Here is a 17,926-nt window from a genome sequence, read left to right as displayed (position 1 = left end):
TGAGCCTTTACAGTCAGCCTCCCTGAAAGATCTCACTCTTAAGACTCTTTTCCTGGTGTGCTTAGCCTCAGCTAAAAGAGTCAGTGAGATTCATGCCTTCAGCAAGAACATCGGATTTTCGTCAGAAAAGGCCACTTGTTCTCTGCAACTTGGTTTTCTAGCCAAAAATGAGCTACCTTCTCGTCCTTGGCCTAAATCTTTCGATATTCCCAGCTTATCGGAGATCATAGGCAATGAACTAGAAAGAGTCTTATGCCCTGTTAGAGCTCTTAAGTTACTTAGCTCGTACTTAACCTTTACGAGGCCAATCTGAAGCGTTATGGTGTTCGGTTAAGAAACCATCCTTGCCTATGTCAAAGAATGCTTTGTCATGTTTTATCAGATTGTTAATACGAGAAGCTCATTCACACTTGAGTGAGGAAGACCGATCTTTGCTTAAGGTTAAGACGCACGAGGTTAGAGCTGTAACAACTTCCGTGGCCTTTAAGCAAAATAGATCTCTGCAAAGTATCATAGACGCAACCTATTGGAGAAGCAAGTCAGTGTTCGCGTCATGTTACTTAAAAGGTGTCCAGTCTCTTTACGAGAACTGCTACACACTGGGACCATTCGTAGCAGCGAGTGAGGGCTTAACCACTACAATTCCCTAATTCCATATCCTTTTAATCTGTCTCTTGAAATGTTTTAATGTTTTTATGGGTTGTCCGGAAGGCTAAGAAGCCTTTCGCATCTGTTTGATTTGGCGGGTGGTCAAAGTCATTTCTTGAGAGCGCCCAGATTAGGGGTTTGATGAGGTCTTGTTGTATGGGTTGCAGCCCTTGATACTTCAGCTCCTAGGGGTCTGTCAGCATCCTAAGAGGATCGCGAGGCTCCGTAAGGAAGACGTACTTACATGGCAGAGTAATCGTCTAAGTCGACTTCCTTACCAGGTACCTATTTATTTTGTTTTTGTTATATTGATAACTTCTAAAATGAAATAAAAACTCTTAGCTTATATGATGTAAACATATTTAACTGGTCTCTACCCACCACCCTGGGTGTGAATCAGCTATATATATTCACCGGCTAAGTTAAATATTTAAAAATGATATTTTAATTATAAAATAAATTTTTGAATATACTTACCCGGTGAATATATAAATTAAACGACCCTCCCTTCCTCCCCAATAGAGACGCAGTGGGATGAGAAGAAATTGAGTCTTTGTTTACATTGAGTATGGTATCTGGCCGACAGTTGGCGCTGATGGGCACACCCGCAACCTGTATAGCGATCGCTGGCGAGTTTTTACAGTTTTTTGTCTGTCGAGCAACAGAGTTGCAGCTATATATATTCACCGGGTAAGTATATTCAAAAATTTATTTTATAATTAAAATATCATTTTATAATTTTTTTTTCAAATACTAGGGTACACAACAATTTAATTTATTTAGTGATTAGGGTCTATTTTTGCCCTTTATTTTGTCTCCACAAATACTTTTCCAGAAATGCCATCAACAACGTTGATGGATTTACCGGGGAAGAGAGTTTGTCTAGTATGGTATATCTTCTTCAAGCAATGTTTGTTGAAATGGACACACATGCTAATAAGTAAGTTATTTTCTCAGTTTTACAGTGTTACATAGAGATATGGAAGGAATTACTAATCATTCATATCATTAGACCCTTTTTTTGTTATAGTAGTAAAAATTAGATATCAAATATTAATTAACTTCTTTTCTATGTTCTGTAATGTCATAAAGCACTGTCATGTTTATTAATCAGTATAACTTTGCTGTTGCTCTTTGTTGTATATTAAACAGTGGTTGTAGAGCATTAGCGATAATGGCTATGCTTGATAAAATGTCACATACAGTCGTTCATATGAATAGAATAAGAAGTTTGGGAAGGCTGGTTCGAGAATTGAAGAGACAGTAAAAGATGGAAATGAAAGGTCGTTAAAAGGAGAGGAGGCAAGGAAAAGGTGGGCAGAATATTTTGAAAGTTTACTGAATGTTGAGGATAATAGGGAGGCAGATATAATTGCTGTTGCAAGGGTTGAGGTGCCAGTGATGGGAGATGAGAATGAGAGAGAGATTACAAGAGAGGAAGTGAGGAGAGCACTAGATGAAACAAGAGTAGAAAAAGCACCTGGTATGGATGGTGTGAGAGCTGAGATGTTGAAGGAAGGGGGTGTGACTGTACTTGAATGGTTGGTGAGATTGTATGATATGTGTTTTGTGTTGTCAATGGTACCAGTAGATTGGGTTTGTGCATTTATTGTTCCACTATGTAAGGGTAAGGGATATGTGCATGAGTGTTGTAATTCAAGGGGTATTAGTTTGTTGAGTGTGGTTGGAAAAGTCTATGGTAGAGTACTGATTAATAGGATTAAGGATAAAACAGAGAATGCAATTTTAGAAGTACAGGGTGGTTTTAGAAGAGGTAGGGGATGTATGAATCAGATTTTTAGAGTTATGCAGAAATGTGAGAAATATTTAGCAAAAGGTAAGGAGGTGTATGTTGCGTTTATGGATTTGGAGAAAGCGTATGATAGAGTTGATAGGGAAGCAATGTGAAATGTGATGAGGTTATATGGAATTGGTGGAAAGTTGTTGCAAGCAGTGAAAAGTTTCTACAAAGGTAGTAAAGCGGGTGTTAGGATTGTTAGGATAGGAAATGAAGTGAGCGATTGGTTTCTGGTGAGAGTGGGACTGAGACAGGGATGTGTGATGTCGCCATGGATGTTTAACTTGTATATTGATGGAGTGGTGAGAGAGGTGAATGCTCGAGTGCTTGGACAAGGATTGAAACTGGTAGACCAGAAGGATCATGAATGGGAGGTAAATCAGTTGGTTTGCGGATGATACTGTACTGGTTGCAGACGCGGAAGAGAAGCTTGGTCGATTAGTGACAGACTTTGGAAGGGTATGGAGAGAAGGAAGTTGAGAGTTAATGTGGGTAAGAGTAAGGTTATGAGATGTACGAGAAGGGAAGGTGGTGCGAGGTTGAATGCCATGTTGAGTGGAGAGTTACTTGAGGAGGTGGATCAATTTAAGTACTTGGGGTCTGTGGTTGCAGCAAATGGTGGAGTGGAAGCATATGTACGTCAGGGGGTAAAGAAAGGATGCAAAGTGTTTGGTTTGGAGGCAGTGAAAGGAGTGGTAATGAATGTAAAGAGAGTTCTGTACGAGAAAGTGATTGCACCAACTGTGATATATGGATAGGAGTTGTGGGAATGAAAGTGACGGAGAGACAGAAATTGAATGTGTTTGAGATGAAATGTGTAAGGAGTATGGCTGGTGTATCTCGAGTAGATAGGGTTAGGGATGAAGTAGTGAGGGTGAGAACGGGTGTAAGAAATGAGTTAGCAGCTAGAGTGGATATGAATGTGTTGAGGTGGTTTGGCCATGTTGAGAGAATGGAAAATAGCTGTCTGCTAAAGAAGGTGATGAATGCAGGAGTTGATGGGAGAAGTACAAGAGGAAGGCCAAGGTTTGGGTGGATGGATGGTGTGAAGAAAGCTCTGAGTGATAGGAGGATAGATTTGAGAGAGGCAAGAGAGCGTGCTAAAAATAGGAATGAATGGCGAGCGATTGTGATGCAGTTCCGATAGACCTTGCTTCTTCCTCCGGTCGCCTTAGATGACCATGGAGGTAGCAGCAGTAGGGGATTCAGCGTTATGAAGCTTCATCTGTGGTGGATAACGGGGGAGGGTGGGCTGTGGCCCCCTAGCAGTACCAGCCGAACTCGGTTGAGTCCCTTGTCAGGCTGAGAGGAACTTAAAGAGGAAAGGTCCCCTTTTTTCATTTGTTTGATGCTGGCTACTCCCTGAAATTGTGGGAAGTGCCTTGGTATATGTATGTGACTATTAGCGTGTGATGATTTTGTATTAGGAAGGAATGTTGTAGCTTGTAAGCATAGCCAGTCAAGATGTACGGAGGGAAGTGAATACGTAAAGGATGAAATATGTAGGATCAGGCAACTGTCTAGGTAGTATGTAAAATAATTGTTGATTGAGTCCTGTGGTTCTTATATTATAAATAGGAAGGTAAGATAAACCATATACCTGTAAAGCATTACTAGCTGGTGAAGGTTTATAAATTCTCCTTCATTCCATTTGTACAAAAAGGAAGCTTCCTAAATCTCTTGCTTTTGACTTTGTATATCTCTCTTCCAATTGTTCCATCCCTATTCAGTATCTTTTTTATTTCACCAATATTAAATTGTACAATATCTAATTTTGTAAAGTTTGAGTTTGGTACTCGAACAAAATTATGTAGAGCTTAGAAAATGTTTTAACTAATTAGGTGAAATAATGCTGCTGTAAAGTTATTTCTTGCAGCTTGTGTTTTTATAATTATTTTCCTCTTTCAGGGCCATAGCTTGTAGTCCTGGTAGTGTATTTGAAAAGTTGGCTCTCTTTGCAACCCAAGAAATAATGGGTAAAGATGCAGACCATGAAGTTCTTAAATGTGTCTCTGAATTTTTAGAGAACACCATTGATACTCTGATTGCTGATCCTCGTTTGGAGCCCGAACTCAGTCAACTTTTTAGCGTTTCTTTGATGAGAATTGCCCGGTAAGATGTGTATTGTCATGTGTTTGATCTTGACATTGTAATTAAATACCTAAAGTATATTTCAACAGATTTAGAGAAAAATAATAATAGAGATATGGTAAAGGGGAAATTTAGGTAACAGTATTATTAGAAAATTGGGATCAGGACTTCCAAGACATTGCATATAGTTGGGGAAAAGTAATATACTTTTTGGATAGTGTTGAGTTATATGTCATAGCATACAACAGGCTTCTGTTTTTTACTTATGTATCTAGAAAACGGATTTTGAGCGAAGTGAAAAATCTATTTTTGGGTGAAAGCCATGTCGTCTTGATGGAAGTTCCTTCATTAGTAGCTTCCTAAGTTATATGTGACTACAGTGATATATCCCAGAGAATTTACCAAAGGTACCCAGAATTCTAACTCCTGGAGCAAGTATCCCTTAAATTTCTCCAAGGGATATCGCGTAAGGACGTATCTTGACACATCTCATAGCTATTTACACCCCGAATAGCCTTTCACTTCGAGAGGGAAAGTGGCAAGAAAAATAGGAGAGTCGTTAAAGAGGTAAACAACTCGACTCTCCTAATGTACTGTAAATAGTTCGGCCAATCGCCACCGCACGGCGCCACCAAACCATTCTCCGTAGCTTTGTAAGTATTACAGATACAGTACCAAAGGGAGGGATTAACATCTTTTTACCAAAGGAGGGTGGGTCCATCAGGACGACATGGCTCTTTCACCCAAAAATAGATTTTTCACTTCGCTCAAAATCCGTTTTTTGGGCTTAGGCCATGTCGTGCTGATGGAAGTTTACCAGAGCATTAATGTATCTGGGGATTTAATAGTGCCGTTATCTCGAATTGACTATTTCCTAATTGGTCATAAAGACCAAAGACACTTGATGTTACCGTAATACATCAACCAACTGAGCATACCATATGCCAGCTCTTCCTGCCCCCTACAGGGAAAAGTCTGTATAGACTCTAGGAAAAAACCTGAGAATTGTGAGTTCAAGGAACAATTAGCAAGCAGAAGTATATCGTGTCATATATACGTAAAGCGTAGTTTGTACTAAAGCGCTGAATAGAGTACTGTATCTCCCAGGTCTGGATCAGGCAGACAAGTTTATGTTCACGTAAGAATCATAATACAGTAAACAAACATAGCACAACCAAACTTACCTGTTTGCATGGTAAGGGAGACTTTGTCCCACAAGGTCCATAAGAGGATCAAGGATGCTCTGAATATAATCTAATAATCTTAAGGCGAAAGAGACGCAAAGATTCCTTCTATAGTTTGTTTACAAGAAACACAGAAGTTATGATTAAATAATATATTTATGCTAGACATGGACATAACAAGCATAACAGTAATAAAAAAATAAATAAGTTTCATCTGAAAGAGAAACATTGCCACTCCATGAAATTAGGAAATTTCATTATATATGTTATTACTAAAAAACATTATGCATAAATATGCTGGTACTCATGTCAAAATATTATGCTTAAGGTCACTTAACTATGGAAGACAGTTCATAATATCCATATCAACACTAAAATATCATGATATACCTAAGTCTATCATGCACACCCTTCACTAACAGTCCCAATTGGTGCACTGTCCTTCGCAGTAATCAAGCTGCAGGCTTTATTACACTGCCTGCAGCCACCGCATGAAATTTGATTTCTTTTAATTGCTTCGCATAGTGCTTAAAAAATATTCTGGAAGACTTCCAACCAGTATAAGCATGCAGGTTATCAAACGACATAGTCTGAAAGAAGTTTAGAGACGAGGCAACCTTTCTCGGATCATGACCTGCAGGTGTACTATCAGGATCCGCTCTGCGAATGAAGTAAGTGATTTTCGCCCTTATCTGTTTCAAAGATAACGTCAAACCAGAAGTCTCTCCCCTAAAGAGCTGACCTCCCTTAAAATCTGAAGTTCTACGAAGATAGACCTTTAGGCATTCCACTGGGCAGAGGGATGCTTCTTCCTTCAGAGGGCAGATTCTCCAGGGACCCCATCTCTTAGTGGGTAGCTCATTCTTGGCGAGAAACGTCGGATCTGGAAAGAGATTCAGTTCTCCATTCGGTGTAAACTGAATGTGGCCATCATCCCTCGAGAGGGCCACTATTTCGCTAACTCTGGCTCCTGAGGCTATTGTAAATAAAAATATCACTTTCTGAGTCAAGTCTTTCAGTGAGCAATCTTCATTGTTCAAGGTCGAGGCCAGATGAAGAACCTTATCCAAAGACCATGAAATAGGCTTTGGAGGGGCTGCAGGCCGAAGTTTTGCGCAGGCTTTCGGAATCTTGTTGAAGATTTCGCTGGAAAAGTCCACTTGGAAGGCATATAGAATCGGTCTAGCTAAGGCAGATTTACACGTCGTGATCGTATTAGCCGCCAATCCTTGTCCGTGAAGATGGATGAAGGACAAGCAGAAATCTGTAGAAATCTCTTGAGGTTTCTTCGCCTTAACAAAGCCCACCCATTTCTTCCAGGAAGATTCGTATTGTCTTCTTGTTGACTTTGACTTGTATTCTTCTAAGAAATTAATACTGTCTGCAGAAATCCTGAATCTTTTCCTGACCGCTAAGGCGAGAAAATCATGAGATGAAGGTTCTGGGTTTTCTTTGATGGAGCGTAGACAGTCGAATTCTGTACTAGCTGAGTCAGAACTTGTTCCGGCAACGGGATCAGCTTCAGGCGTAGTTCTGTTACCAATGGAAACCAGACACTGCCTGGCCACTTGTGGGCCACTATCGCTGCCCTCCCCCGAAAGGATCTCAATTTGTCGAGGGCTTTCAACAATAGGTTGGTTGGTGGGAACAGGTAAATCCTGGACCATCTGTTCCAATCTAGGGGCATTGCGTCCGTTGCTTCCGCTAGAGGATCCTCGTACGGGGCTACGTACTGGGCCAACTTCTTGTTGTCGCTCGTTGCGAAGAGATCTGCTTGCAATCCAGGGACTTTGCTCAATATGAAGGAGAATGATCCCGCGTCTAGGGACCATTCGGACTCTATCGGGTTGAACCTGGATAGAGCGTCTGCTGTCACATTGCGGAATCCTTGAAGGTGGACTGCTGATAAGTGCCATTTCATCTTCTTGGACAGATGAAAGATGGCTAGTATCACATGATTTAACTGAGGCAATCTCGAACCTTGTCGATTTATGCATCTCATAACCACTTCGCTGTCTAGGACCAGACGAACGTGGATTGAGTGGCGAAGTTTCAGTTTCTTCAGGGAAAGAAACACTGCCATGGCTTCCAGATAGTTGATGTGGAAGGACTTGAAGAGAGGAGACCAAGTTCCTTGCACTTTCTGATGATGAGAATGACCCCCCCATCCTTCCTTTGAGGCATCCGTGTGGACGGTGACTGCAGGAGGAGGTGGTTGCAAGGATACTTTTCTTCTTAAGTTCTTCGCTTCCGACCATGGCTTGAGAATTGATCGCAGACGATTTGGTAATGGTCTTTGTAGATCTCTTCGATCGTTGTAAGCGTATTTTCTCCAGATCCCTGATGCATCTTTTAACTGTGCTCTCAAAAGTGGGTCCGTCAAAGAGGCAAACTGGAGAGACCCCAACACTCTCTCCTGTTGTCTTCTTGATATCCTTCGAGATTGAAGAAGACTTTTGGCGGCCCTTGCTATCCCCTTTCTCTTTGCTTTTGGCAAGGAGAGGCAATGTGACTGTAAGTCCCAGTGAATTCCCAGCCACTGGAACTTTTGAGCCGGAGACAGCCGAGACTTCTTCAGGTTTATCTTGAATCCTAGGTACTTTTCTGGAGGCTTGCACGCATTCTACCTTGGATGCTGCCCACACCACCCAGTCGTCCAGGTAGGCCATCACCTGAACACCTTTGAGGCGTAGTTGTCGAATAACTGCGTTCGCAAGCTTTGTGAATATTCTCGGTGCAATGTTCAGACCTAAGGGCATGGCTCTGAAAACGTGTTTTCTTTTCTGGAGCTTGAACCCTAGGTAGGGGGAAACCTGACGGTTGATTGCCAGTACGCATCCGTCATGTCTATGGAGACTGTGAATGCCCTTTTGGGCAGAAGAGTCCTTATGTGCTGAAGCGTCAGCATTCTGAACTTGTAATTTACAATGAACTTCTTGAGTGGAGATAAGTCCAGAATGACTCTGAGCTTTTCCGAATCCTTCTTCGGAACACAGAATAGCCTTCCTTGAAATTTGATGGACTTTGCCTTCCGTATTACTTTCTTATCTAGTAATTCCTGTACATATTCTTCCAAAACTGGGATTGAGGGTTGGAAGAAATGAGGAAAGCTTGGTGGAGTTGAGTTCCAACCCCACCCCAGTCCCATCTTGATCAGGCTGTGGGCCCAAGGATCGAAGGTCCACCGATCCTGAAAATATAGAAGTCTCCCTCCTACCGGCAGCATCTCATTTTGAGTGCTGGTTGGATGATTTACCTCCTTGGCCACGTCCACCTTTGTTGCCTCTTCCTCTGAAGGGGAGTCTAGAGGAGCCCCGAAAGGAGCCTCGAGACTTTGGCTTAGAAGAAGCCGATTGCCTTTCATAAGCTGGGGTTAAGACTGGTGACTGAGACGCCAGTGTTTGGGGCACCAGTTAAACGGTGGCGGTGGGTTGTGCCACCGTCTGGGACACCGTGGCCACGGGAAACTGTTGCTGTCTTGGCCGAGAGGGCAAACGAGGCCACTTTGACTTGTTCTTCGGCTGGGGACCCCCTTCAGCGGAAGATTTTCTCTTCGAAGACAAGCCCCATTTGGAGAGGAGATTCCTATTCTCCGAAGCAGCCTTATCTACGACCTCCTTGACCACATCACTAGGAAAGAGGTCTTTTCCCCAGATATTAGAAGCTATCAGCTTCCTAGATTCGTGTTTTACAGAAGCGGAAGCAAACACGAACTCCCTATAGGCCGTCCTGGCTCTGATAAAGTTGTACAGGTCTTTAGTCTCTGTAGCCAAGTGAGCCTTGGCAAAGACCATGTACATATCTGGGGTATCAGGAATGCTAGCCATCGTTTCTAGCCCTGTTTGTAGAGACATGGACGCAGCCAAGCGTTCCTTAGTCTCGTGTTCTCTCTTCAGGAGAAACTCTGACAGCTTTGGGAGGTCCTCGTTGAACTGACGTCCAGCGATATCGGCCTCCAGCGATATCGGCCTCCAGCTTCCCGACTGAGAAGGTAACATGAACGTCCTTCCAGTCTTTGTCATCTGAAGGGAAAGCAAGGGAGAAAGGCTTGCTTTCTTCTAGCGTGGGACAGGGTTTTCCTGCCCTTACGGCCTTCAGGGCTGCTTTAAACCCTTTATCCATAAAGGGAAAAGCACGTTGAGGGTCATCAATAAACAATGGATGTTTCTTGCTTAAGGCCGGCACCTTTGAGCTAGTGAATGCCCTCTCTTTCAATTTTGATGTAAGCATCGCTTGTGCCTTAGCGAGCTCAAGGACAATTACTTCCTTGGTCCCCGTCTCTTCTTTCGATGCCGGTTCAGTTCTGAGCCGGACATAACAATCCGGGTAGGACGCTCTGCTGGGCCAGAACTCAATTTCCTCTACTGGTATGGTACCCAGTTTCTCCGAGAGGAAAATCTTGCCTGCTGACATAGGCATGTGCTCCGCATACCTCCACGGGTTAATGTCAGAGAACACAGGAAGGTCCTTAACATTTAGCTTCTTCGGGGTTAAACGCGAAGAAACTAACTGCTCGATCTATGACCGGAAAGCAGTCTCTTTCTCGGTAGACCCCTTCTGTAAGTCGTGTACAGTACCATGGAAATCAGGGATTGAAGAGTGTTTGTAATTGCCTCCAATTGAGGCGGTTGCGAAGAGGTTGAGGGTGCTGGTTCAGCCACAGCCGCTGAAGAAACCGAAACCGCTTCAACGTTCTCCACATCGCTAGTAGGAGGAACAACTGCCTCCTGTTCCAACTCTTCCACGAGGAGATTCTTCTCGGTCTCCTCGGAAACGACAGACATATTGTCGTCCAGGTGGATACTCTCCAAAGTATCCGCAACGTTAGGTTCTCTAGGCTTCTGAACCTGAATCTGCACCAAGGGGATTGGAGGTTTCGTCTGGGGAATGATGGAATCATCACGAGCTCTGGGGAAGAGACAGTCCTTCATCCTAACAATAGGAAGGTATGGGCCCGAGGTGTTCTTCTGAAAACCTTTTACCCATTTACGCAGCTTAGCCCTAGCTGCATCCCTAGACTCAGTAGACTTATCAAAAGCCTCCTTTATCAATTTCTCACACACGGTACATACCTCTGGGTCCCAGTACTTGAGAGCCCCTTTGGTGACAGAACAGCGGGCGTGAGACCTACACACGCCATGTCCGTAGAAGTCCTTGCTGCGGACCCTACAAAAGTTGTTCCCGCACTCGGGATGCTCCTCCTGTAAAGAAAAGAAAAGCAAATGAGTTTTCTGTGAAATCTTCAGATTTCAACATAACATAAGTTATTATATTTAGCTTGGATAGGGTAAGCTATAATGTAGGAAAGACACCTGCATGTGTTTCCCGTTCAGCCATTTGCTATGACCTCCTCCCATATTGAACTAGGAAATTCATAAAGAATTAAATAACAGAGGGAATATCCAAGATATATAGTGTCTTCTTGACACATCCTCTTATAATGTTCAATATAGTGGATAATTTTAATGGAAATAACCATTAATATAGAAGAGAATCATCTCTCTATGTGATGGTCTCACAAATGGCTGCTCAAGAACCACTTGCAGGTTGGAAAAAATACTATGTTTTTCTGGGTACAGCAGTTGCCGGCGGCAGTATGCCGTCAGTATTGCCGGCCCCGCCGACACTGTCGGCATGTTGGGCTAGCTGGCATATGCCAGCAGGCCGGCGTCTGCCGGGCCTGCCGGAAAGTGCCGGCTATTAGAATTAAAATTATGGATGGAAGGCATAGGCCAGCTGCCGATAAGCTACTCAGTTGCCGGTAGACGGGCCCAGAAAAACCCTACCAACGGCCATCGATCAACGATGTCCAAGGTAAGGGATGACAGCGAACTGTTAGCTTAACCATCCAAAATTGCCGGCAGAATTAACTGCCGGCGGTAGGCCATGATTGACAGTAAAAGAGAAAGATAAGGATAGAAGACGGCAAAGGATCAGCTATGTCGTATACATCCTGAAAGAGTGTGCCAGTGGAAGAGGGAAATAAATTTGGGCTTCCACTCAACCATATCCCATCTTAAGGCATATGGAAGGCAGTCCAAGGGAGGACTCTAAGGTACACTCAAAGATATGAGGTTATCTGTCAGCGACCTGACTAGCCGCAGACAGAAAAACTCATGCCAGGTCTACAGACATCCACAGGAGCATATGTAGAACCACGGCCATAAGGGTGTTGGTTCATTCAACACGAAAGAGATAATGGGGAAGGGGTGAATAGTCCGTAAGTAAAGTAATACCCTAGGGCATTATCTAACCTGAAGGATTCTGTCCTCATAGTAACCTCAAATAGCGGAAGTCAATTCCCCAGGTTGGGTTAGGCAATGAGAGAACGTCCGAAAACGAACCCAGAGAGAACAGAATCTCGTACCAGGGATCAAAACAGGGAAGAATCCTATCTTCCAGTTAAGAACCCCTAATACAGGACTGTCTGCTAGACCCATAAAGAGGAAATTGTAAAACAATAACCTCTACAAGATCTAGGTAGGCTAGACTCCTGAACAGCAACTAGCCCTACTGGAATACCGACAAGCTAACTCAGTTGCCGGTAAAATTCCAGGTAGCCAGATGCCTAACACAGACTTACTCTGATGTCCAGTCCCCAACTCCAAACTCAATGCTGACAAGCTACTCAGTTGCCAGCTCAGAGAAAAGGAGAGAGAAACGCAATGCCCCAGAAAATTTACCCAGCCACAGGTTACAGTAAATTAACTGAGGATAGCCTAGGCTAATCAGAGGGAAAGGGAATTACTCTTAGATCTCATAGAGATAGTATTGACTTAAAGGGAGGGTATATGAGATATCTATCTCCCCCCAAAAGCCAATACAAGAGTATTGGGGACATATAAAGTATACTAAAGCACTAAAGCTATTAAGCTAAAAAGCATAGAGAAACGTTCTACGTAACTCTAGTATACTAGTATGGAAGAGGAAAATAAACAGTAATATCTTAATTGTATAAAATATTGCCTGAGCTTCAATAAAACTTTACCAGGAAGGTTATATCATGCATGAGGTGTGATGGTGCCTAGGTTAGAAGCCTAGCACTCGTGAGGCTCGAATTAATCGCCAAATTCACGACAACAATGACATAATATAAAAATCCCTAGCTAAAATACTAAATAGCTAAAGTTATTAAAGCAACTAAGCCGGGAATATCGTTCTTGCTAACTAAATGAACAAAAGAACGATCGCGTTCATGACGCCATCCGGCTGGCAGCAGCTCTTGTTACGTTAATAACGATATCAATCGAAAAACAAAACTGGCAAGAGCGTACATTTACACAGTTAAAAGATATTACTTAACTTTCCAGAAGCAGATGAAGCAGGGGAATACATCACAGCGATGAAAAAGCTTCGAAAATAGCGAGATAACACAGGAAAAATACTGGTCACCAAAGCTACAAACGAAAGAATGGTTTGGTGGCGCCGTGCGGTGGCGATTGGCCAAACTATTTACAGTACATTAGGAGAGTCGAGTTGTTTACCTCTTTAACAACTCTCCTATTTTTCTTGCCACTTTCCCTCTCGAAGTGAAAGGCTATTCGGGGTGTAAATAGCTATGAGATGTGTCAAGATACGTCCTTACGCAATATCCCTTGGAGAAATTTAAGGGATACTCGCTCCAGGAGTTAGAATTCTGGGTACCTTCGGTAAATTCTCTGGGATATATTACTGTAGTCACATATAACTTAGGAAACTAATGAAGGAACTTCCATCAGCACGACATGGCCTAAACCCAAAAAAACTCCTCATTTATATAATCAATTGTACTGTACTGTACTTGTATAATTTTTCTTCCAATTGCAAACAATGATTAGGAATACTGTAGAGGTTATATTATTACTGTACATGTATTAGTAGTATTATATTTATTATTATTCTGACATTTACAAAACCATAGGTGCTTACTAAGAGTTTTATCTTCAGTTTCTATGCTTTTGTCCTATGAAATAGGTGGCGTTGTCCCAACTGTGATACTGACCATGAAAACCAGTTATCACCTGCTACTTCTTACACGGTGGCAGCTTATGTCAGCGCGGAAGAATGTCCCCTCGACCAGTGTCTCGTTGATTTACAATCTGGCACACAGACTGGAGTGTCTCTCATCTGTGGATCAGACAGTCATGGTCAAGGGGGCTGTGGTGCTCAAGTCAAAGTTGATCGCATTGTTACACCAAAGATTCAAACCTTGCCAACTGTGCTAGTCATCAGGAATAATAGTTTAATGTAAGTTTTGATGTTTCCCATATCTGATTGCTATATTCTTTTGTAGAATGATAATGGAACAACAAAATGCAATATTATATAGTATTACATAAAATTTTTGATTTGCAAACCCATTAATAATAACTTCCCATCATCCAGTGTCAAACTTCTCAAGTTGCATCTACAAAAGGTAAAAATGAACGAGGCAGCTTTGCCTGTCCTGATCTGATCACAGTCCTGTTTGCTATATTCTTTTGTACTCTCTCCAAGGATTGAACAAGTGCAGGAATGGGGAGTGGTATCTTTCCCTCATCATAGATTGGTTTTTATATTGATAAATCTGTTTTTGTAATATAGAAAACATTGCTTGTTCAGTACAACCCATTAATCTTAATGTAACTGATTATCCACTGAACCTTTGCTGATGAAAGCAACACCACATTTCTTAGGAAAGATAGGAGCCATTATTGAAAGAAACATCACTTAGGCCATTTTATAGGTCAATGGCCAGTGGACTATTCATGTTACGGGTGCCAATTTCAGTAAAGCCATGGCTGGTATCACTTGAAAGGCGAGAGCCTCCCACTTACTGTTGGTCACAGTGAGGTCCCTATTGCTCTGGGTCTTTGGGGTAACATTCATTGGAATTAGGTTACATACAAATATTATAAGTTTGTAAATACTGGTTATGTTACCTCTCCCTAATAACACTCTTGGATGTCTTATTTCTCTTATATAACTAAAGAAAAACCTTTTATGCATCTTTAAAAACAAAAATAAGTCAAAACATTGTATGTACTCAAGTTCTGGATACTACTGTACGGTGGTTACTGTGAAGGCAATTTTTTTTTGAGCACCAAAAGAGAGCTGGTAGATGGCTTAGTCTCATTCCTGGTATTCCTGATCAGAAAGGGGATGATTCCGGCTCTTTCCAATGTAGCAGGAGTATCAATACTACTTGCACCTCCACTGGATGTGGGTTGTAGTGGGTGACTGGACTTCTTTGGAAGAGGAGGCTTATGCTCCTTTTTTCCCCACAAGCAATTTTTGTCTGAATTACTCCCCACAGATTAGTTGCTTCTGGAGGAGGCCGTAGACAACATTGTAATTTAATGTTAGGTTTGCCCATCCTCCTTTGAGAGTCCATGATGGGCTAAGTCTGTTAAAGGAAATTCGGGTACCTGATGTACCTCACAAGTTTCCAGCATCCTTTTTTGGGAAAAAAATAGCATTAATTTAAATTTCATTTTCTTATACAGTGGAAATGGCTGTCTTATTTTTCCAAACCCTTGATGGTGCTTTTTGTAGATATTACTTGTTATTGAAGGAGATAAAGCAATGTGGTGGCAATGAAGAACCGGAAGCATGTCAATGATTATGTCACTAACCACAAAAAATGGGACCGTAATAAGGTCCCCATCTTGGAATCACATGCAAGTACAGCTACTTGTGAAGGCAAGCAGGAATTTATTGATGTCAAAATATCTACTGCTAAGAAGAATACAATTGAGAAAGATAGAAAATTGTAAAAGCAGTAATTTTTTGCAACCAACATTGAATGTTATTTAGAGGGCGCAGAAACACCAGGCTACTGGCTCTGCAAACACCTGTGGAAATAATGGCAATTTTCATGCAATTCTTAGATTTGGCATGCAGTTGGCATCCTATAGTGTGTGTGATTAACTATTGCAAGTGTGGGAAAATCGTTCTAATAATTCCAAGTACATTAGTGCAGATATACAAAATGAAGTGATTGAGACGTAATGATCTCATAAGAAATAAATTCTCAGAGGATATCAAGAACCAGTTTTTTAGTGTCCTCGCTGATGTGACAGCTGATATAGGTGCTGTCGAACAGTTTCAATATGTTCATGCTATTACAGCCAAGATAAGAAGCTTAGTGAAATATTCTTAGAGTTTGTTCTGTTAGCACAACAGGTTTGGTTATTACAAATTGTAGTAAACTGTTTGATTGGGGCATAAATGTTCAGAATACTGTACAGTACAGTATGTGGGTCAAGGGTATATTGCTGCTGCATCTATGAGTGGCAAATTCAAAGCAAACCGTTGTTAGAGCAAAGATGCCATCTGTTTACGTTCATTGCAGTACCCACTCATTTTATTTAGTAATTTCCTCTGCTTGTAATATTCCTGCAATATGAAATGCTATGGGGACGATGATGGAGGCCGTATACATATTTTTTATTACTCCAAAGCTTCAGTGTTCTTTTCAGACAAATTGATTTGAGATGACTAAAAAGCCAAAACTAAAGCAACTTTGCTCAATATGATGCATTTCATGTGTTCACACCATCAAATTCAGCTGAGTGAAGAAGTGTTGGCCAAGTTAACCAAGAAGAGGAGGTATGTTTTTTCCAGCCTACCCGCAAGTCTCTCTTATGTTTTTTATGCTTGTTTCTGTGGTGACTGCTCAAATAGTTGTGTAGTCTGGCCAATTCACACATGGGTCAGGAAGCATCTTGTCTATGGTAATATATAAAAGTAAAGATTGAAAGGTAGAATGAGTGGCTTTTTTTCATTTTCTGTCCTTTTCTTGGGGACGTAATGGTCAGAGCATTACGAGCCGGATCTGACTTGATGGTGGTAAGCTGTACTTCTGCGCTCCATTCTGTAGAACCTAGAGAAGTATCTTCTTTATTGTCCCCAATGAGGAGGATGGTGGAATTTATACCAAACCATTGATCATTATACGCAAGGTATATTATTATGGACTGCTATCCCCTTCAGGAGAAGGGATCCTGCATTTGACCACATACCAATGTTCTTGGACAGCAAAAACCTTATCAGTCTGTTCATCTGTATGATAGACATATAAGAGGATGCTGGAATCATCTCTTTCACTCACATATTGGACCGGGCAGATTGACATTTCTAAGTAAGAAAAAGAATCAACCAGTTTGTTAATAGCGGGTCTTCCGAACCATGAATTAGTTAGTGTACCTTTTTTAAAGGATGAAAGAAAGGTTTTTATACTTTTAGGAACAAATGATGGATTTGAAAAATAATTTGTATTATTTCTAGCAATATAAACCTGAGTCCTTTATAGTTGAAAACTTCCCACCTAAACCACTTGACTCAATCCAGAGCTGAAGGTCAAAAGTGACGTGCTTCTGACAGGAGGAGAGGTGTGGCTTCTTATCGACTATGTACGCAAAACCTTCGTACAAAATTTTTTCTCGCACCTCACTCAATCGTGATGAATTTTATTTTGTTAATGGGATACAATAGAATATGACTTGTACAGTATAAGAAATTAGAAATAGAATTTCTTAACAAGACAAACTTTCTTGAACTATGCTATCAACAATTATATTTTCTTATAAAGGCAAACTGTCTTGAACTACTGTACAGCTAAGTGCTCTTGAACAACCATGCTATCAACTATTAGAGACTATTAATTGTTCTAATTGATGAATTGTCATTTGGCCAATTACTTTTTGACAAATTATCTGCATACCCTATACCATGTAGTGGACAGTATTTTTATGACTCAACTTTTTTTATATCTGTATTTGGTTAAAAAAGTATATTGTCTAATATAATTTATTTTAATTTCACCTTACAAACACTACTGTATCTTACAGGGACCGTGATCTTAAACGACGATTGCATGTAGTATATCCTGAAACTCTTGATTTGACGTCTCACACGCTGAATCATGAGCCAGCAACGTATATCCTCTCATCTGTTATATTTCACCATGGTCGCTGGGTTAAGCATTTTTCAGGTATGCTATATTTATGCATTTATTACTGGAGTTTGTACAGGACGGTAAAATGTTATTGTATTGGTTTCAATTTAAAGCTAAAAACAAAAGATTTCTAATGAATATTTTATTTTGCCGTTTTACAGTTACATACGAAAGTATTCCCCTGTTATTGTATTGTATAAGTTTATTTTTATGAATGGTATCAGTGAGAGATTGCTAGAATTTTCTTCCTGAAATGGCCAATACAATAAAGTTTTTCCAATCCTGACT

The 17,926-nt window shown here is 41.3% G+C and overlaps 1 protein-coding gene across 3 annotated transcripts in view; it reads left to right on the top strand.

Annotated features, from left to right (window-relative positions):
• LOC137638759 (ubiquitin carboxyl-terminal hydrolase 48-like) overlaps positions 1-17,926 on the top strand; it is a 355,352-nt gene that overhangs the window by 71,262 nt on the left and 266,164 nt on the right. For all 3 annotated transcript variants that reach the window (XM_068371107.1, XM_068371105.1, XM_068371106.1), the window contains exons 4-7: positions 1,484-1,588; positions 4,355-4,558; positions 13,675-13,947; positions 17,532-17,674. In XM_068371107.1, the coding sequence (XP_068227208.1) occupies positions 1,484-1,588; positions 4,355-4,558; positions 13,675-13,947; positions 17,532-17,674 (725 nt within the window). The remainder of the gene's footprint in view (positions 1-1,483; positions 1,589-4,354; positions 4,559-13,674; positions 13,948-17,531; positions 17,675-17,926) is intronic.

The sequence above is a fragment of the Palaemon carinicauda genome, chromosome 3, assembly GCF_036898095.1.
Source record: "Palaemon carinicauda isolate YSFRI2023 chromosome 3, ASM3689809v2, whole genome shotgun sequence".
NCBI classification, from domain to species: Eukaryota; Metazoa; Arthropoda; class Malacostraca; order Decapoda; family Palaemonidae; genus Palaemon; species Palaemon carinicauda.
The sequence above is the reverse complement of the archived record's forward strand: the minus strand, read 5'-3'. Positions and strand labels throughout refer to the sequence as shown.